The sequence below is a fragment of the Hemiscyllium ocellatum genome, chromosome 7, assembly GCF_020745735.1.
Source record: "Hemiscyllium ocellatum isolate sHemOce1 chromosome 7, sHemOce1.pat.X.cur, whole genome shotgun sequence".
NCBI classification, from domain to species: Eukaryota; Metazoa; Chordata; class Chondrichthyes; order Orectolobiformes; family Hemiscylliidae; genus Hemiscyllium; species Hemiscyllium ocellatum.
The window spans coordinates 90,038,486-90,060,156 of record NC_083407.1 but is presented as its reverse complement, the minus strand read 5'-3'; the positions used below and the strand labels follow the sequence as shown (position 1 = coordinate 90,060,156).

The 21,671-nt window shown below is 42.1% G+C and overlaps 1 protein-coding gene across 1 annotated transcript in view; it reads left to right on the top strand.

Moving 5' to 3' along the window:
- The first annotated feature begins 522 nt into the window (after positions 1 to 522).
- LOC132817642 (parathyroid hormone 2 receptor-like) overlaps positions 523 to 21,671 on the top strand; it is a 73,108-nt gene continuing 51,959 nt past the window's right edge. The window contains exons 1-4 of the mRNA XM_060828142.1: positions 523 to 904; positions 17,167 to 17,277; positions 17,390 to 17,511; positions 17,717 to 17,811. Coding sequence (XP_060684125.1) covers positions 523 to 904; positions 17,167 to 17,277; positions 17,390 to 17,511; positions 17,717 to 17,811 — 710 coding nt within the window. The remainder of the gene's footprint in view (positions 905 to 17,166; positions 17,278 to 17,389; positions 17,512 to 17,716; positions 17,812 to 21,671) is intronic.

Below are 21,671 nucleotides of genomic sequence, written 5' to 3'. Positions count from 1 at the left end.
TGACAGACCAGAGTCTCGGAACAGAGAGGGACAACCCGACCGAACGGAGTCTCGGAACGGAGAGGGATAACCCGACAGACCGGAGTCCCGGAATGGCGAGGGACAACCCGACAGACCGGAGTCCCGGAACGGAAAGGGACGGCCCGACAGACCGGAGTCCCAGAACGGAGAGGGATGGCCTGACAGACCGGAGTCCCGGAACGGAGAGGGATGGCCAATAGACCGGAGTCCCGGAACGGAGACGGACGACCCAACAGACTGGAGTCCCGGAACAGAGAGGGACAACCCGACAGACCGGAGTCCTGGAACGGAGAGAGACGAGGGACAACCCGACAGACTGGAGTCCCGGAACGGAGAGGAACGGCCGACAGACCGGAGTCCCGGAACGGAGAGAGACGAGGGACAACCCGACAGACCGAAGTCCCAGAACGGAGAGAGACGACCCAACAGACCGGAGTCCCGGAATAGAGAGGAACGGCTGACAGACCGGAGTCCCGGAACGGAGAGGGACAACCCGACAGAATGGAGTCCCGGAACGGAGAGGGACGGCCGGACAGACCGGAGTCCTGGAACGGAGAGGGACGGCCAGACAGACCGGAGTCCCGGAACGGAGAGGGATGGCCGGACAGACCGGAGTCCCGGAACGGAGAGGGACGACCCGACAGACCGGAGTCCCGGAATAGAGAGGGACAACCCGACAGACCGGAGTCCTGGAACAGAGAGGGATGGCCTGACAGACCGGTGTCCCGGAATGGAAAGGGACGACTGACAGAATGGAGCCCGGAACGGAGCAGAACAGCTATACAAAAAGTGACAGAGCGGATTAGTGAGGACAATACAGTTGATGTCATGTACATGGACTATCAAAACATATTTGACAAGATGCCAGTCAACAGACTTGTGAGTAAAATTAGATTAGACGAGATTACTTATAGCATGGAAACAGGCCCTTCGACCCAACAAGTCCACACTGACCTGCGAGCCACCCAGACCCATTCCCCTACATTCACCCAACACTACAGACAATTTAGCATGGCCAATTCACCTAACCTGCACATCTTTAGATGGTGGGAGGGAGCTGGAGCACCTGGAGGAAACCCATGCAGACACGGGGAGAATGTGCAAACTCCACACAGACAGTCGCCTGAGGCAGGAATTGAACCCAGTCTCTGGTGCTGCGAGACAACAATGCTAACCACTCTGCCACCCACAGTGGGATAAATCTTGTGGAATTAAAAGGGACATTAGCCATGTGGATACAAAATTGGCTGAGTGATGGGGATTAGAGAGTATTAGTGAACAGTTGTTTTTCAGACCAGAGAAAGGGGTTCACCAACTGTTCTTATTAAGACACTGCTTTTCTTGCTATATTTAAATAGCTCGTTTGAGTGTTCAGTGCATAATTTCAAAATTTGCAGGTGACAAAACAAACTTGCAAATATTATGAAATATGAGGAGGATAATTCTAAACTACAAAAGGACAGTCATGCAGGCAAGCAATTAGCAAATGAAATTGAATGCAGGGAAGAGGCATTTCATACATTTTGGTGGAAAGAATTAGCAGAGGCAATTTAAAACGAAGGTTGTAATTCTAAAGGGAGCACAGGACCTGGGCACAAAACATTGAAGGTGTCGGGGGGGTGGCATAGTGGCTCAGTGGTTAGTAGTGCAAAAGCCCTTCATCTCTCCACCCTTCAGGCACTCTGCCTGTATTCCTGATGAAGGGCTTTTGCTCGAAGCGTCGATTTTACTGCCCCTCGGATGCTGCCTGAACTGCTGTGCTTTTCCAGCACCACTAATCCAGAAAATGACAATAAATAGTTGATTGGTCAATGGATGTGTGGCCAATTATCAATGACAGAAATCTTTTGCATGCTTATAGTTCTGCGATTGGTTCCTGTCAGTTTGGATGAAATAAGCAGAAACCATTGGATCTCCAGAATGCTGGGGGCTAACTCTTCTCTCTGCAGTAAGAACCATCTTTAAGCCTGAGGGAAGCCAATTTATTAATCCCTTAGGAGTTGCTACAAAATATGGTTCTTAACCAATAAAATTTAGAGATTTTATAAGAGGGAACCAGCCACCTTGTGCCTCCTGCACAAGTGAAAGTGGCTGGAGAAGAATGATCATGAAGCAAGGTCCTGACCATCTCTGGAAACTCTGTGAACTGGGACCATTGAATGATCTTCCCCATCTTTCACTCTGCCCTCTGATCTGGTTATATCCTGAGTGAGGCTACACAATTGCCCAAGCTCTGTCAAACTGGCCAACGGTGTCCACTTCAATTGGAATACCCGGCAACTCATCTGCTCCACTTGCCACATTCTCCAATGGTAAAACCAGTTGTAGTGCCTGTTTGAAATCCACTTCGTCTCCAACTAGTAGGCACTTTTGCATGGTTATATCACCCAGGGCCCTATCATTAACTATATAAGTCGTGACCTGATTTGCCTTACCAAAATAAAACACCTCACATTTATCTAAATTAAAATCCATCTCCCATTAGCCAATATGATCAAGGACCCATTGTACTTTGACATAGTGTCCACTTCACCAAATTTGATGTCATCTGCAAATGTAGTGACCGAATCTCCTATATTCACATCCAAATAATTTATATCAATGATGAAAAGCAGTGGCTTGTAGCACACTGCTGGTCATACATCTCCAGTCTGAAACACAACCCTCTGTCAGCACCCTCTGTCTCCTACTTTCAAATCAATTTTGTTCCCAACTGGCCAGCTTCCCTGGATTCCATGTGATTTCACCTTGCTAACCATATAGATCATGTCTACCTCTCTGCCTTCAACACTCTTCTTTGTCACTTCAAAAACTCAATCAAGCTAATGAGACACAAATTCCCAGTCAGAAAGCCATGTTGATTCTCACAAATCAGACCTTGCCTTTTCAAATTCATGTAAATCCTGCCCACCAGAATGCCCCCCAACAACTTCATAGAATTTTAATAGTATGGAAGCAGGCCATTCAGCCCAACAACTCCATATGACCCTCTGAAGATTATCCCATCCAGATCCACATCCCCTATCCATGGCTAATCCATATATCTTTTGACTGAGGCAGGAAAAGCCAGAGCACCTGGAGGAAACACACACAGACACAGGGAGAAGGTGCAAACTCTACACACACACAGCCACCCAACGGCAGGAATTGAACCTGGGTCCCTAGTGCTGTGAGGTAGTAGTGCTAACCACTGAGCCACAGTGCTGTCCCCTTACCCAATACTGACACCAGGCTCACTGGATTCTCTGGCTTTTCCTTACCATCTTTCTGAAATAATGGCACCACATTAGCCAACCTGCAGTCTTCTGGCACCTCACCTGTGGCTATCGATGATACAAATACCTCAGCAAGGGGCCCAGCAATCACTTTCCTAGTTTCCCACAAGGCTTTGAGATACACCTGATCAGGCCCTGGGGATTTATCCACCTTTATGCATTTTAATCCATAACTTTATCCATCACCATGTCTTCTGTAATATGGACACTTTTCAAGATATCACTATTTATTTCCCCAAGTTCTGTAGTTTTCATATCCTTATCCACAGTAAGTTCTGACATGGAACACTCATTTAGTCTCTCACTCACCTCATGTAGTTGCACACATAGACAGCCTTGTTGATCTTTAAGGAGCCCTGTTTTCTCCCCAGTTACTCTTTTTCCCTTAATGTATTTGTAGAATCTCTTTAAAATCTCTTTCATCTTATTTGCCAAAGCTATCTCATATCCCCATTTCGCCCTGCTGATTTCCCTCTTAAGTATATTCTTATGTCTGCGTACTCCTTGAGGGTTTCACTCAATCCTAGCTGTCCATACCTGATGTATGTCTCCTTTTTCTTGTCCACAGCCTCAACTTCTCTAGTTATTGAGTATTCCCTACACCTACCAGCCTTCACACAAACAGAAACATACTCTCTGTGAACGCTGATGGTTCTTAATTATTTATCTGTAGTTTTAATTTATTTGTCACAAATAGTAATCCATGCTTGTTGTCAACTGTGTCTAAAAGGTACGGAGTGTTATTGGGGAATTCTGCATGTGTGTTAAAATCTTTAATTTTTCTGATACCTCCAGGAAAATACCCTATTTTCAGTATGCTTAAACGTAACAAAGTAATTGACAGTTAAAAATATTACTGTTTATATTATTTTGCGTTAAAAATTCTATAATTTTACATTTCCAGATTCTTTAAACTTACTCTCTACTACTTTGAGCCTTTGAGGAGTTGGCTCGGATATTGGAGGAGGGGTTACAACAATGTTGAGTTGGAATATGACGCTAGCATGCCTATTCTCTTCCCACTGCCATGGTATTTTTGTCAGAGATGATGAAGCCTCTCAATATGGAAGAGCCATTTCAATAGCCACTTAAGGGCCTTGCCCCATTGCCAGCATCATTTTGGGATGGGGAGACCACATGGTGAATTTTTGTTTTAGAGCCATAGAGATGTACAGCATGGAAACAGACCCTTCAGTCGAACTCGTCCATGCCAACCAGATATCCCAACCCAATCTCATTCCACCTGCCAGCATCCGGTCCATATCCCTCCGAACCCTTCCGATTCATATACCCATCCAAATGCTTCTTAAATGTTGCAATTGTATCAGCTTCCACCACTTCCTTTGACAGCTCATTCCATACACGTATTACCCTCAGTGTGGACAAAATTGCCCCGTAGGTCTCTTTTATATCTTTCCCCTCTCACCCTAAACCTATGTCCTCTAGTTCTGGACTCCCTGACCCCAGGGAAAAGACTTTGCCTTTTTACCTTATCCATGCCCCTCATAATTTTGTAAACCTCTATAAGGTCACCCCTCAGCCTCCAACGCTCCAGGGAAAACAGCCCCAGCCTATTCAGCCTCTCCCTGTAGCTCAGATCCTCCAACCCAGGCAACATCCTTGTAAATCTTTTCTGAATTCATGGGCTGTGGGCATCGCTGGCTGTATGTATTGCCCATCCTTAATTTGCCAGAAGACAGTTAAGAGTCAACCACATTGCTGTGGGTCTGGAGTCATACGTAGCTCCAGACTAGGTCAGGTCCCTGAAGGACATTGGTGAACTAGGTGGGATTTTCCAACAATTGACAATGAATTCATGGTCATCATTAGACCCCTAATTCCCGGATTATGTTTTGTGGAATTCAAATTCCTCAATTTGTCATGGTGGGATTTGAACCCAAGGTAGGTCCCCAGGAAAGCTATCTAGGCCTCTGGATTAGCAGACCAGCGATAATATCACTAGACCATTGCCTCCTCAGTGTTCTTAAAGTCAGCAGTGTTATCTGAAACTGGCACACTGTGATCCACTGAGGTCCATCCTGGTGGCAAGACTACTTCTTTGCACTCACCAACCAAGAACCTGCATGATCAACTGTGGTGACCTCGACTCCCTGCTCCTCTTCCTAGGCTGGTGTCCATGCCACTTTTCCCAGAGTAGGAGAATTCCCAGTAGCAGTCATCAGTGCCAGCACTCTGATTGGTTAGAAGCTCTAAGAGACAATGTTTTGACCCTCAGGATGATGGGAGCTGTTTAGCTGCTGGATGAGATGAAAGTGTTGACGTGGAGTTGCACCACACACCTGCACTCCACCTATCTTCCAGCTTCCCACATGCCTCTTTGCATGATAAGATTCCAGCCCATACCTCTAGATTATTTGTCGATATCTGGATTATCAATCCAGTAACATAACCATTACATTACTGGGGTTAGAACTTATTAACAAGAACTGGTTGAAGTGAATTGTATAAATGAATTGAAGGAAAAATTAATTGAAACTGTGATAAAGAAAATAATAAAGCCAACTAAAAGGGTTAATTGAGAAAGGTGGTAAGAGACTCAGGTGGAGCATAGACTCTGGCATCTGATTCAGTCAAGTGGCCTGTCTCTTTGTAGGAAATTCAATATGATTCGATGGAATTCCTATAGTGTTTACAAAATCTGTATTGTAAAAAACAGTGCTATGTTTGATATTTCCATAACTAAAGGTTTGTAATGTTCACTTGCTAATATTCATAATGCAGACACTCATTGCCACTTAAACTACTTTTCACCAAAGAAGGTCTTCATGGGGTACAGAAAGGAACTTGTCACTGTGTTGAACATGAAACTGATTTTATTAGATAGTCTGAATATCTCATTTATTGTAAGAGCAACCCATCAATTATCAGAAAAATAATATGTAACCAATGGTGTAAGGAATAACATTCTTGTCAGTGTATTCTGGGGGAGCACCAGTGTGTTATGCTGAAATGTAGAATTTTGACACAGTTTGGTAATGTATTCTGCAACTGAGGTGACTTGCGAATTGTGTTAGTAAGAAAACCATGGAAACTTACTTTTATTTATGTTTAGTGAAGCTGTAAAAGACTCATTACTGTCCCAACTGTCTGCTGCTATTTTGTTATGTCTGTCATGGCTTCAAATGCTTTCACATTGAAGCAAAAATTGAGTCAAAAACCATACTGCAGTAATGGCAATGTGAAACATACTCATTGATTTAATCATTTGCTGCATATTTAAACCACATTTATCAGCTGCAATGGCCATTAGTCGTTCCTTTCTGTAAAGGTAAAATGCATCAAACATAAATGGAATTTTTTAAAGTCAATGTTTTACATTCCTCATATTCTCGACTCCAACAACCTTTTCTCCACTTACATACACCAATCTGGGCCACAGAAGATTCCAAGCTTTGGTTAAACACCCCCAAACATTTCATGAATGTTACCAGTCCAGCGAACTCTTCATGTTCCAAGGACCAACAGATAGAAAGACTGCTAACTGTACAGTGATTCATCACTTCAAAGACCTTAATAGTACCTTTGAAGAGTACACACCCTTGTAATAAGTTTGGAAATGTATGCGGTGAATTTGTCCACAGGAATATGACACAAGCAGGAATGTGATAAGGTCCTTACCATTGTTTTAGGTGTTAGCTGAGTGATAATCATACAGCAGGATATTGCATGGGTGGAAACCTCTGGCTCTTCTTCAAAACTGCCATGTGAGTCATCCAGCTGAGAGTTTTAGCACCCATAGAAACCTAGAAGATTGGGTAAAGATTAAGCCACCTAACCCAATGAGACTGCTGTGCCATTCAGTGTGATCATGGCTGATCCTCTATCTCAGTTGCCTTCTTGATGATTAGAGTTATTGTCACATGCTGAGATACAGTGAAAAATGTTGTTTTGCATACTAGTCAGGCAGATCATACCTTCCATTAGTATACGAGGGTAATAGAACAGAATTCACAACGCAGTATTACAGCTACGGAGAAGGTGGAAAGAGAGAACGACTCTATTGTATGGGAAGTCCGTTCATAAATCTGGTAACTGGAGAAGAAACTGTTCTTGAATCTGTTTGTCCATGTTTTCAAACTTCTGTATCTTTGGCCCGATGGAAGAGGGTGGAAAAAATGTAGAGGGCTTTTGCCTGAAATGTCGAATTTCCTACTCCTCGGATACTGCCTGACCTGCTGCGCTTTTCCAGCACCACTCTAATCTAGACTTTGATTTCCAGCATCTGCAGTCCTCACTTTTGCCTGGAAAAAAATATAACCTGGTTGGGGAAGGGTCTTTGATTATGCTGACTACTTTCCTGAGGCAAAAGGAAGTGTAGACAGAGTCAATGGATGGAAAACTGGTTTGCATGATGGACTTGGCTGTGTTCATGCTGTCTGTTCTTTTGGTCTTAGAAAGAGCAATTGCTATACCAAGCTGTGATGCATTTGGATAGGATGCTTTCTAGCCTTCTAAGGAAATAGAGGTGTTGGGTTTGCTCTTTTTTTTAACTACAGCGTTGATGTGGATGCACCTTGACAGATTATTAGTGATCATCACTCCAAGTACTTGATGCTCTCGAACATCTCCAGCTCAGCACTGTTGATACTGACAGGGTCATGTCCTCTGCATTGCTTCCTTTTCTCTCCCCCAGACTTATAGAGAATATAACAAGGTAAACCAGTTGGACCTCATAGAATATGAATTCCCTCACTGGGGCTGTTTATCTGGTCTAATCAGGGAGCCCTGGATGGCAGATAAAAAAAAGTCAGAGACGCTGACACTCTGGTACCTGACTCTGTATGAGGCAGTAGTACACTAAAAAACTGTTCACGTGGAAATAAAGGATAACTTGGTGTCAGAGAGAACGAGCCTCTATGGAATTATTTCAATACCTTTGATGCATTTAAGCATCCAGAAATCTATCTATTTTATGAAACATGTGACTTGGTCTTCACAGCCTTGTGGTCCAGAATTCCATGGGTCTGCCATCTTCTTAGTGAACAAATGTATTTCTTTCTCAGAACTAAATGGCCATATTCTAAGATTGTGACCCATTGTTGTGGACCCCTTAGCCAGAGAAAACATTCAATCCAGCTAACCCTGCCAGTGTTTTATAGATTTCAGTGAAATCCCCTCTCATTCTGCTAAACTCAAGTATAGACCCAGTCAACCCAATCTGTCCTCATACTGCAATCCTGCCATTTTCAAAACCAGTCCGATGAACGTTTGCTGCCCTCCTTTGGCAGCAAGTATATTCTTTCTTAGGTAAGGAGTGAAATTTCCATACAATATGTGTGGCCTCACCAAGGCCCTATATAACTGCTGTAAGACATCCTTGTTCTTATACTCAAACCCTTTTGCGCAATTAAGGTCAACATACCATTTGCCTCCCAATCTGCTTACTGCATCTGTGTGCTTGCTTTCAGTGACCCACATAATTGGTCACCCGGGGTCCCTTTGCCCCTCACCGTTTCTCTGTTAGGAATCTAGTATAATTTAAATAACACACTGCCATTCTCTTTTCCTGTCAAAGTGGATAATTTGGACTTGGCCACATTATACTGGATCTGCCATGCCTTCGCCCACTCACTCAACCTGTCCAAATCGCTTTGAAGCTTTATTTACATCCCACACTATCAACATCAACAGATGCTGTCTGATCTATTGAGTGGTTCCAACATTTTCTGCAAGGTAGATAGATCACAAATAAAGCAGCAAAGATAATTTTCTTTGTAGTTACCATGTCCTGTCCCCACAGTTAAGCATTTTTTTAAACTGATCTGAGACTGATGATCCAGTGGTAGGGCCTAAAGCAGAAGAGGAGCTTGCTTAGTCTGGCTGTGGTTGACAGATTCCCAGTTGTGTCTGATCTGGTGATTGCCATGGGGACTGCTACCCCAATAACAGAGCCAGTAGACCAGGAGTGCCATTGGTAATGACTTACAACATGAGTGTGCATTAATAACCATACATACCATACTCTGAAGACAGTTAAGTTCAGGCTGGGGGTGTGGAGCCAGGTGTATCTGGGGGTTCAGGATTGAGGTTCAGCATTGCCATGCTGTTGTTGTTGATAGGTCCAGGAAATGTCCAAAAAAGAGGAAATATTTGCAGAGTCCACTGGATGGCCCTAGTTTTATTGTACAGTCTCCCCGCACAGTGTCAAGCCTCCCTGTTGAGGGCAGATGCTTGCACAGGTGAGAATTGGTCACTGAGTGGTATTCATTGATAATGGCCACTTAAGTGTCTCAACTGAGCCTGCAGTAGTTGACCTTCCCTGCTGCTCATGAAATAGCAAGATGGCAGAAAGACTTCAGGCATGCCGCCCAACAACATTTTCAACTCTTTTGACCTCCCAATCCATCCCCAAATTACTGGCAAAGTTTAGTCCAAATCTATGTCCTCAATCAACTTATTTTTAACATTTATTGCCACACCTTCCCCAAAATAGACCTCAAACTCTTTGATCAATATTCTGACCTTTTTTCCATACTATGGATTTAATTTGTTTTCCTTTAGGCCCCAAGCACTTCTCCAATAGATTGGTGGAAGACTTGTACCTGGTTTCTCTGCAATTTCCTTTCTTGGTCCCTTAAGGATCCTCAGTTGTATCTTAACAGACCTGTGCAATTTACCACCTTAGGTTTTGAATGTACCAATTAAATACTTTACTGGGACCAGCAGGAGGACTACCACTATTCAGAGACACGCAACATAAAAAATTCTGGGCCCTGTTTTTTTAGTGGTTTCCAGCAATTCTTGACAGTTTGACCTTTCAGCATCCAGGACAATGCGAGTTCTATTCATTTTATCTGAATTTTCCCTTTGGTGTCATGCAACTAGGCTAAGAGCACAATTTATAATTTTAAGGAACCCAATGCCTCTTTGATGTGGACACCTTGGCATTCAATGTTGTCTGAGTCTAAATTCAAGTACAGCAGTTGTTTTGCAGATTATGAGGTCCAACATTGACATTAGGTGCAAAAAACAGATGGTTGTGAAATGAGTTTCTCCCCCTTTGAGGATGAATTCCAAGCACATTTCCTGTCTTAGTTCATTTGTTCAGTTTCTCATGCCTTAATTTCAGTATTGTATTTGAAATCCAACAGTGCAGCATATGAATTTTATACCGATACATTGATTTTACTGAAAAATAATCTTATTTACCTCTTTTTGAGAAATCTTTCCTTCATTTTCTGGGACAAGAAATAACAGAATGTTACCTGTTTGTAAATTATCTTGAGATTTGCAGTTTGATTTTGGACCTTTCAATACAAGCCAATGCTGTCTGCCTTTCGAAGTAATTTGAGTGGTCAATAATCCAGTCCAACAGCTTTGAAATGACAGTGATGATGTGCAATGATAAATGCTATTGATCAGTAAGTTTGCAACGTAGGACTGAACATTTTTTCTCTGTGACATGCAATATCCTACATTGAAATATGTAAAGGATACAACATAGATATATGGCATTCATCAAACCAATCCATATTAAAACTGGTCTACTCACCCCTATTCCCCACCAGAAAAGCAATTAGTATTCCAACTTATGTCTCCCTATATCCCTTCAACCTCCTTTTTTCTTTAGCCACCATTTAGTGTAGTCTTGGATGAGCTGGAAGTCAAGCCCTGCTATTTTCAGAGTCAGTACAAAAATTAAAGATTTATAAAAGTATGCAAGTACCTCCAATTTCCCATCTGATAGACTCAGGTTAACAGAAAACACAGGATAGGTTTCTGTACTTATTAAGAATTAGTAGTTATTATGAATAAATAGATTCTAAGGACATCACAACAATGAACTCCCTCCCTAAGGATATTGTGGGTCTACTTACAGCACATGGACTGCAGCGGTTCAAGAAAGCAGCCTACTTCCATCTTCTCAAGGGCAACTAGGGATGAGCAATGAAAGTGTTGGTCAGCCAGCAATGCCCAAGAACATGAATGAATAAAGAAAAGATCTGTTAAAGTATAGTTCTAACAATTAAAATTCTAATTCCTTTGTAAGTCCCACTTTCATACACACACAGACAGGCAAAAGACATTGGTGTATGGGTGGAGAGGAAGGGGAAGCAGGTTAATAACATTAGTCCTCAGGATTTGATGGAAGGGTTTCTTCTGTTTCCCCAGTCCTTCAGTTCTTTCATTTCTCCATAGGAGACACACAGCGATTGGTTTACAAATTATAAAGAGTCTGACTTATCGATTAAAAGCAACAACTTACAGCAACTAATGAGAGAAAATAAATTGGCTCCCTTCGGGCTTTAGGTACTTTACTGGGGAGAGTGAGAAACTGCCCTTTTAGCAATCTGAAAGCTTCTGTCAGTATTATTCTCATCCACAAACTGTTCAGCTACTCAGGAATCAGATAGCTGTCGTCAGGGTGATGGCCTTTGGCATCTACAACTTGGCACAACTCCAGAACCAATCAGTAGTTTGTTGCTGGCCAAATCTCACTTTGTACAAGACCCCGAAGCCCAGTGTTTACAAACTTCATTCCCCCCACTGATTGATAAAGCGTTGAGTTTCATTAATTTGTTTTATGCAAAGAATAGCATTTCCTTGCAGGCTATACACATCATACCACGCATTTTGTTGCTTTCTAGGCTGTTATCATGGAATAAAAGCAAGCCAGTTATTACAGGAGATGAAATCAGATGACACAGCTATTATTGTCAGTGCACGTGGGGATGTTAAAGGGATATAGGAACAGATAAGTTGGAATACTATTTGCTTTCATGGTGGGGAGTGGGGATGGAGCAGACAAATTTTGATATGGATTGGTGTGACAAATGCCCTATTTCTACATTGTAACCTTTACATATTTCATTGCATGTCACAGAGAGAAAATGTTCAGACTTATGTTGCAAACTTACTAGTTAACAGCATTTATCATCGTGCAGCAGCATTGTCATTTCAAAGCTATTGGACAGGATTATTGAGTAGGCAGCTCAGAGGGTGTGCACTGTTAATGGTGTCATGGGTCACATGGGTGAGAGCAATTACAAAGATGTTGCAAGTGATAATAAGAGTGGTAGAACATGTGCCTGAATGGGAATTGGCAGTAGCAGAGATAGGGTAAGTGTAGGCTGTTGGTGGCACTTGAGTGAGCGGAGTGAAGAAGGTCATTAACTTTTTTCTTACAGTGTTGAGCATTCCTTCCAAATGGCTGAGACAGTATTTATCTGTGTATCAGCTATGGGCAAGACCGGCATGGTCCGGTGTTGTGGTCTCTACAGCTAGCTCTTGGGGCAGGCGATGTCCCATCTCAGCACCATCCCATCCAGCAGAACTTTCAGAACTCTGCCTGGGAGGTAGTGCTCAGATATCCCCTGTTGGCTATGTATTAGGTAACTGTCAGCACCCATGCAGGGCAGCTGCAGACTGGGAGTGCTTGCCTGCGTGCCCAAAGCTTTTAAAGGTGCTGCAGATACAGTGGACTCAATTTAATTCTCTAATTCATCTCATCATTTGACAATTTAAAAACTTTCATATATCCTGTCCCGTATGAAGTTTGAAGCTAATAGGTCAATTACTATGAGACCTGAAGCTAAGTATCAGGTATGCTTTGAGTTTAAGGAGCCCAGAGTAGGAAATATTCCCTCCAGTCTATGTTACAAGTTCAAACAAAACTTCTTGCTCCCCATACTATTTTTGTAAGGTGTTCTTAGTGTTTCACATTCCAGGTAGGCTCATAGTATACTGGACTATGCCTTCTCTAAAACCTCAGAATCCTGTTCTAACATCTTTTCAGCTCACCATACCCCTTGGCTTTTCTACTGTACCCAGTGAGATGAAAATCTATCACTCCATCAGCTTTTTAAATAACCTTACCAACATGACGCATGGCCTTTAATGTCTCATAAAAATAAATCCCAAGTTCCTCTACTCTTCCAAAGTCCCCAACTTACTTTCAGTAGAGAACGCTGGAAACCTCAGCAGGTCTGGCAGCATCTGCCGACAGAGAAATTGAGTTAACATTTTGTATGTGGTATGAATTTTCTTCAAGGGAACATATACGAGTTATATGAGTTGGCACAAGACTTAATCTTCATTTTGGAGACCCCTAAATAACCCTGGTGGAGTTTAACCAGCATTTCTTTGCTCAGAACAAGCATTCTTACTCCCCATAATCATATTCCATCCTCTACCATGACCTAGTCTCCCTGAGTCCAAAATGGTTTCAGTTTGAACAAAAACAGAAATTGCTCAGCAGGTCTGGCAGCATCTGTGGAGAGAAATCAGAGTTAACGTTTTGGGTCCAGTGAACCCTTCCTTGAAACTGTCAGTAACTGGATAAATTTTTATGCAGAAGATAGGATGGGGAGGGGTAAGGAGTAAACAGGAGGTGGAGCTAGAACCCCAAGAGAGAAGGGCAATTGGGCAGACAAAGGATTGGATAATGATCAGGCTAGGAAAATGAAGGCTATTAACTGGGACTGTTAGTGGCTAATAATAGGTTGTGTGCATTAGCAGACCTTATGATAATAAGGCCTGGGGTGTGGGAGTTGGGTTAAGGGCGAGGGAAAATCTTAAGCCAAAAAGTTGTTGAACTCAATATTGAGTTCAGAAAACTATATAGTTCCCAAGCAGAAAATGAGGTGCTGTTCTTCCAGCTTGCGCTGAGCTTTGAAGCACTGCAGCAAGCCTGAGTCAGAGATGTTGGCCAGGGAACACGATGATGTGTAGAAATGGCAGGCAATGGGAAGCTCAGGGTCGTTTTTGCAGACAGAATGCAAGAGTTCTGTGAAGTAATCATCCAGTTTATGCTTCATTTCCCCAGTGTAGAGGAGACCAGATTGTGAGCAGCGAATACAGTAAATTAGATTGAGCAAAGTGCAGGTAAAGGGACATTTCAGCCGGAAAATGTGTTTGGACCCTTGGATACTGAAGAGGGAGGAAGTAAACAGACACTATTTGGGCTGTGGGTGCTGTTTTTGGGAGTGAAGGAGGAGTGATCCAGGGCAATCTTGGAGGGAACAGTCTTATGGAAGGCTGTCAAGGAAGGGAAGGGAAATGTGTATCTGGTGGTGACATCCCGCTGGAGGTGGAGAAGATGGCGACCAATGATCCTTTGAATGTGGATGCTGGTGGGATGGTAAGTGAGGACCGGGGGGACCCTATCAGTGTTATGGGAGGGAAGAGAGGGAGTGAGAGTCGAAGTGCGGGTATTGATTCGGACATAGCTGAGGACCCTGTCAACTAAGGTGCTGAGAAATTCTCGGTTGAGGAAGACGGTGGACATTTCGGAGGTTCCCTTGTTGAATTTGGTACCATTGGAATAAATGAGATGGAGATGCAGGAATTGGGAAAATGGAAGAGTTTTTAAAGGAAGGAGTTAGTCAAGGTAACTGTGGGAGTCAGTAGGTTTGTAGTGGATCTGAAGGTTTTACTTCTAGTTGTTATGGGCCTTTAGCTTTCTGCCATCACCACTAGCTGTTTCAGTTTTGATAGGACTGGATCTTTCTGTGTCCAAAGTCTGATATTGTCAGCTGTGACTGCGAGTGAGTCCAGGAAATTGAATACCACTGCAGACTTTTCCATTTGTGGTACCACCAGTGGTGTAACTGCTAATGGGAGATGGCTCAATGTATCCCCATGTGTTACTTGGACTCCAGGGCGATGGTGATCTAATTTGTAATTATATGCACTTAGTATTACAGTCCACTGCTGGATATGACCTCGACCTCTGGCCGGCACTGCTTTGTCCTCTTTAAGCATACCTAGTGGGGGTTCATGGTCTATTATTATCACAAATTTTCATCCATAAAGGAATTGTTGGAAGTTCCTGACTCCAAATATGACTGCCAATCATTCTTTCTCTATCTGAGCATCTTTATACTCTGGATTAGCCAAAGTCCTAGATCCACATGCTATTAGGTGTTCCTCTGTATTGAGCCACCTATGAAGTAACACTACCCTATTGCCATATGGGGGGTGGGGGGGGTGGAATCACATATCAGTATCAGATCTCATTTGGAATCATGATGTGCCAACACGTTCGAGGATGAATGCTGTTTATTCACTTCCTTGAAAGCTATAGCTTGTCTAGGTGACCATTTCCAAGGCTGACTCTTTTTTAGAAGTTGTTGCAAAGGTGCCAGCCTGAGGCCAAGTTGTGTGTGAACTTTCTGTAATAATTCACCAGCCCCAGAAATGGCCTAAGCTCTTGGACAAATGGGGGAAGGGGGGCACCTTTGATCCCCCTCACTTTATCTTCTAATGGGTGTAACCGTCGACTCTGTAACGCAATTTGGTCACTTGGGGCACCTGGAACACACATTTTTCCCTGCTTAGGCAAATGCTCACCTTGGAAAAATGTCTTAGGACTATGACAAAGTTCTCTAAGTGTTCTTTATTTGTCAACCCTGTTAATAAAACATCATCTGGGGTAGACCTTACAAAATGTTTTCCATCATTCACTGAAAAATTGTACAGGCTGACAATAGCCCAAATGGCAGTCTTGTATATTGGTACAAACTCTTAGAAGTTCTAATTGTAGCCTACTTCTGGGAATCTTCATTTAATGGCAATTGCAGTCTGCATGCTCATTTCCAGCTTCATGAATGATAGCCACCTTACTAGCATTGTGCATAAATCCTCTATGTGAGGGATTAGGTATTTATCTAGCTGTGAAAAGTGTTTTACCTTTTGTTTAAAATCCCCACAAAGGTTTCCCATCCCGTCAGCCTTTATAATCGGTATGCCTAGTGCTGTCTCATTCGGCAAACTGCACTGGTTTGAGGATTCCTTTGCTTTCCAGCCTCCTGATTTCTGCCTCTACTTTTGCCCATAAATGGCAGTGGGTGGACCTTGCAGAATCATGGAATTGCTGCCTGGTCAACATGCAGGGTGGCCTTGGCTCCTTTGATAGTCCTTAGATGTTCCTGGAAGACTTCTGGGTGCTTAATTAGGACTTCACTCAGGCAGCCATTTTCTAATTGAAAAATGTTGAGCCAATCAAGGTGAGTCTCTCTCAACCAATTTCCTCCCATCAAGCTTGGGCCTGGTCTTTTTATTGTTATCAGCTGGTAACTGAACCAACTGCTTTTCATATGAGACTGGAACCTAAATCATGCCCTTAATCTGTACAGGTTCCCAGCCAAACTGAAGTCTTGGCTCAAACATAAGAGTTGGAGTCCAAAGTGAATTTTGTTAAAAACTAGTGCCAGGAAAGATCATGAAAGACCTTCCAATTGAGGACCTCAAGTGGATAATTATTGCCCCAAGCCTCTTCCTGGGTGTATTACCAGCAGCAACTAGCTCTCCCTTGGCAGCACTGCATACAATGCCAGCTGCTAGCTGGGAAGGCTCACTGATGCCCAGTTTAATACCCATGAGACACCTAATGCAGCAGGTCTTGCTGAAAAGAAGTGACAAGGAGCTCCAACTGACCAGCAAGAAACCCACCACTTCATTCCATCAGAGTACAAGTAGATGACAAGAGTCCACTTTAAATTGAGGAATGAGGCTCCTTCTGGATTCAGGTAAATACCCTGCATTCCCAGTTAAAATAGGATTAGGCCTCACCTGAAAGACAGCAGTGAAGCACTCTATCAGTTTTACTCAGGAATGCCAGCCAAGATTCTGCAGGGTTCTGCAGTGGGACTTAAATATGTTACTTCCTTTCTCAAATGCAAGAATGCTAATACTGAACCATCACTGCTGCTTTGTGTGTTCTCCTAATATGTGCTCAAGTCCTGCTTAACAAACTGTGCTTAATTTGTTGGATTCAATGAAGTCACTTTGGTCTCAGCTGAACAAGAGAGCTTTAATAAGCTGTGGTGCCATTTCTGTTGGTGCACTCAATGTTCCTTGGACTCAACCGTTCCTTTCTGTGCCATAATTATGTCCTGTACTTTTTCAGATGGATTGTGTGTTCCGGAATGGGATGGCTTAACATGCTGGCCAAGCGGATTCCCAGGAGAGCTCACTGCTGTTCGGTGCCCGAATTATATTTACGATTTTAATCATAAAGGTACTGTGCTTTGTTCGTTCATTATTGCCAACTCTACACCTTTCAATGGCAAAAGGTTAATTGGTCCAGAGTGACTTCTTAAAATATCAGCATGGCGTTTCTTTTCCTTCAGGGTTCGCCTATCGCCAGTGCGATGATAATGGAATGTGGAAGTTTGTTGAAGATCTGAACCGAACGTGGACAAACTACACAGAATGCCTCACTTTTCTGCAGCCGGACAATAACGATAGACAAGTAAAAGTTGAAATCTTTCTTTGTTGACAGTCTCTAGGATGGGGGTTGGTTTGAGTGGGGGACTTGATCTCATCCCAAATACTTGGTAATGATCTTTTCAGATTCATTTATAGCTATATATTAATAAAGATGAAATGCAAACTATTTTTTTACTGAACAGTAACTGCTTTTTTAACTTTGGATGATACGTTGTATTTTTAAACAGGAGTTCTTTGAACGGGTATATGTAATGTATACCATTGGATATTCCGTGTCTCTCTGCTCATTGATCATTGCGATTGTAATTATAGGATATTTCAAGTAAGTGAAAAAGATTTGTGTTTCTTTTGTCCATTGCGATTTTAATAATGATAAGAATAGAACAGGGTACTCTTTGTTTTATAATTTAGCTAGGGCAGAACTGGGTGTGACAGAAACAAAAGTAAATGGATGGAAAATCAGGAATATGTAGCTGGGCATGGAGGACAGCAGGAATGCTCCCCGTTACAAACAGAACTTGGTCAAAAGCCTGAGCTGTTTCCTGTGAACCTTAATCCGACAAATGTTGCTGAACTTAACCAAACGAAGTTGGCTACCAATCGTGGCCAGAGATAGAGAAGTGGGGAAAGTATTGAAAATCCTGACACATGCTTGAATTATATGAAGCTTAGATTTGGCAGCAGTAAATTGAAAAATAAATGTACCTTATGTGTGGGAGGAAGAAATGATTAATCTAACTGTTGAGTGGATAATGTTGACACCAGGGAGAGCATTAAATCAACTAAAACGAAAAGGGCCCAGCCTGGGCTAACTTAGCTGAGCTCAGCAGGGCAGCTATTAGAGCACCATAATTATCGTAGGGGTGCTGGTTCAAATCACAACGGCTTCTGATTAATGTCCATATGCAGATGTTAGCTGAAGACTCCTCCTTGTGTTTAGAAGAAAAATTGGAGAAAAGGATTATCTCTTCTCCTTTCCCTGAATCCCTTTTATTTTGTGCACTATTTAGGAGCAAAGCAGAGGAAGATCAATGGCCCAGGATGTGATGTATTACCATTCTTCACAGCTCGTGCTGGAATGGTTACATCACACAACTTGGTCAAATACATGCAGCTTTTAAATAACAACTCTACAAGTTAAATGAATAAGATTTGTGGCATTTAAAACACTGTAAGAACTGACACTTATTGAAACTGATGCTGCATTAGGTTTCTGGAAGGACTAATTCACCAGCCAGACATTCAACATTACAAATACAGATTATCTGCAAGTCAAAGGAAAGCTAACTATTGGGACATCTTTCTGTCCTATGGAATCATCCACTACAAGTGTACTGCTTCCATCTACCTAATAAATGAAGAAGAAATAATCTATATCGTGCACCGAATGTTGAAGTTATGTCAGTATATTGCTCACATTCGTAAGACATATGCTTAAGAGCAGTGTTAAAATAAGAGATTCAGTACTACTAACATTGATTTGGGCTTTGCAGTGGCTTAGAGAAAGGACTGAGAGTTTATTTGAAATGTTTCAACTTGTTTTGCAATACTGTATTGTGCAATGTTTCTGTCTGTCAGGCAGTTAGCATGGAAGTCAGTCCCAAGGGCCAGTTTGGGTTAATATGTGACAATATAGGGCAATAAATCATTTGGAAACAAGTGTTTCAACTTATTTTCAGTTGTTGTGGTACTTACCCATCCCATTAAATAGTCTTCCTGGTTATGTTATCTACTCAGGCCAGCCTTTGCTCTCTCCAGGACATCTGTGTTTTTACATGTAATCTTCATTCTATTCCACATTCTGCTAGGGCCGCATTCCATTTCCTTCATGTTGTAGAGCTCTTAACCCTCCCAACTGGTCTTCAAGATACTAACAATAAGACTATCCAGCCTACCTTACAAAGCCAGACAGCGTCTCTTGTGTCTGAAATGGAAGATATATTGGAAGTGCAAATATGAAGTTTGGTACTGGATTTGATATGGGACCCAAACTCATCTTAGAATTACGGAAGTTGCATCTCACTGGGTTCCATGGGAATGAACAGTTAGAGACAGAAACTGTCAAACTCTTGAAAACAGCTGTCTTAAACTTGACTGTTATGCAAGACAGTACAATGCACAAAACACTCAGGTACTTCTGTCAGATATTGTGAAGCTGAAGAGGCTATAATTATGAAGAAAGATGTGAGCAATTGGAGAAAATTCTTGTACATTCAAGGAGATGATGACACATCCAAGCATGTCTCGGGATTTTCAATAGTTTCCCCACTTCTCTATCTCTGACTGATATTGGTAGCCAACTTCCTTTGGCTAAGTTCAGCAACGTTTGTCGGATTGAGGTTTGCAGGAGACAGCTCAGGCTTTTGATCACTGCCTGCTAGTAAGAGGGAGCGTTCCTGCTGTCCTCAGTGCTCTTTTTCTTTCAGCACAGTGAAGGTTTGTAATAGGGAAATTGTGCAGATTGTTTCAGTTGATCTGTGAAATGTTAAGAACAAGAAAAAGTTGAAGAATTAGGAGATGGTTGAAGAAAACTCTATTGTTAAAGCAGCATCCACTAAATTACAACAAAAATAGCTTAAATATACATAGAATTATTAACATTCCACACTCCTTCAGAGCAGAGTGAGAAACAACATTCAAATTAATCACCTAGAGATAGTCAACTCATCATTGAAAGCTTGTCAAAGAGAGAGGTTTTAAAGAGCATCCTGAAAAAGGGAACAGGGATGTAAATGTTTAAGGAGGGAATTCTGAAATTCGGGACCTAGGCATCGAAAGGTTACCAAGAATGGAACAATTAAATTCAGAGTCATGTGAGCAAGTATTGAAAGAGTGCAGTGATCTTGATGCAGAAGCAAGCAACAGAGATAGGGAGGGAGCAAACCATAAAGGATTTTTAAAACAAGAATCAGAATTTAAAACTTGGAATTTTGTCAGAGTGGGATAAAATGTGGGCTAATGAATGCAGTTGGCTGAGTGAAAGCAATTTGGGATATGGGCAGCTAATATACAAAAGACAAACAGAATTTTATCGTTTGGATCTTTCAGTTTGATCCATCATTCAATGAGATCATGGCTGATCTGACATTTTTTTGAATTCCTCATTCCCATCTTTCCATACCTGGGAACGCTGGATTTCCCTGCCTAACAAAAATCCCTTTACCTCTATCTTAACATTTAATGACTCTGCCTTCTGAGGCAGAGAGCTCCAAAGTATCACAACCATTTGAAAGGAAAATCTTCGTCCCCCCTTCCCCACCCAATTTCTATCCTAACTGGATGACTCAACTTTTAAAGAGTGCCTCCAAGTTCTGCACTGACCCAGAAGAGGAAATGTCCTTCCCACGTCAACCTTGTCAAAATAATTCAAGAATTTGTACATTTCAATTAAATCACCTCTTACTCAGATTCTATGGAAATAGCCAAGTCTTTCCTCATAAGATAACCCACTCATTTCAGGTATCAATCAAGTAAACATCTTCTAAACTGCATCTGATGCATTTACATCCTTCCTTAAATAAAGAGACCAATTGCAAAATGTATTCAAAATGTGGTTTCTCAAATGCCCTGTATAACTGAGTATAACCTCCTTAATTCTTTTGCTCAATTTCTCTTGTAATAAAGGATAGCATTCCATTGGCCTTGTTGATTTCATGTTGTACCCGCATACTTATGTTTGGTGACACATACTCCAGAACAGTTAAATCCCTTTGTACCTTGAAATTCTGCACTTAGTCCCTGTTTATGTAATATTCTAGGTTTTCATTTTTACCTGCCAAAGTAAACAATTTCACATTTTATCACATTATATTCCACATGCCAGATTTTTGTTGACTCTCTCAACCAAGCAATAACCATCAGTAGGTTCCTTTTTTCTTCACAACATATTTTCTGGTCTGTGTTGGCTACCCTCCTCTATGTCATTGTGAATTGTAAAAACTTGTGTACCCAGTACAGACCCCTGTGGGACTCCATTATCTGCCAATCAAAGACCAATTTATTCATGATCTCTTTTTTTACTGCCAGCCAGCCAATCTTTCAACCATCTGAAATATTACCCCAACCCCTATGAGCTTTGAGTTTATGCAATAACCTTTTTATTGGCATCTTATCAAATTCTTTCTGGAGATCCAAGTACAAAATATCTCCAAGCTCTCTTATATTCAAAGCACATGTTATTCC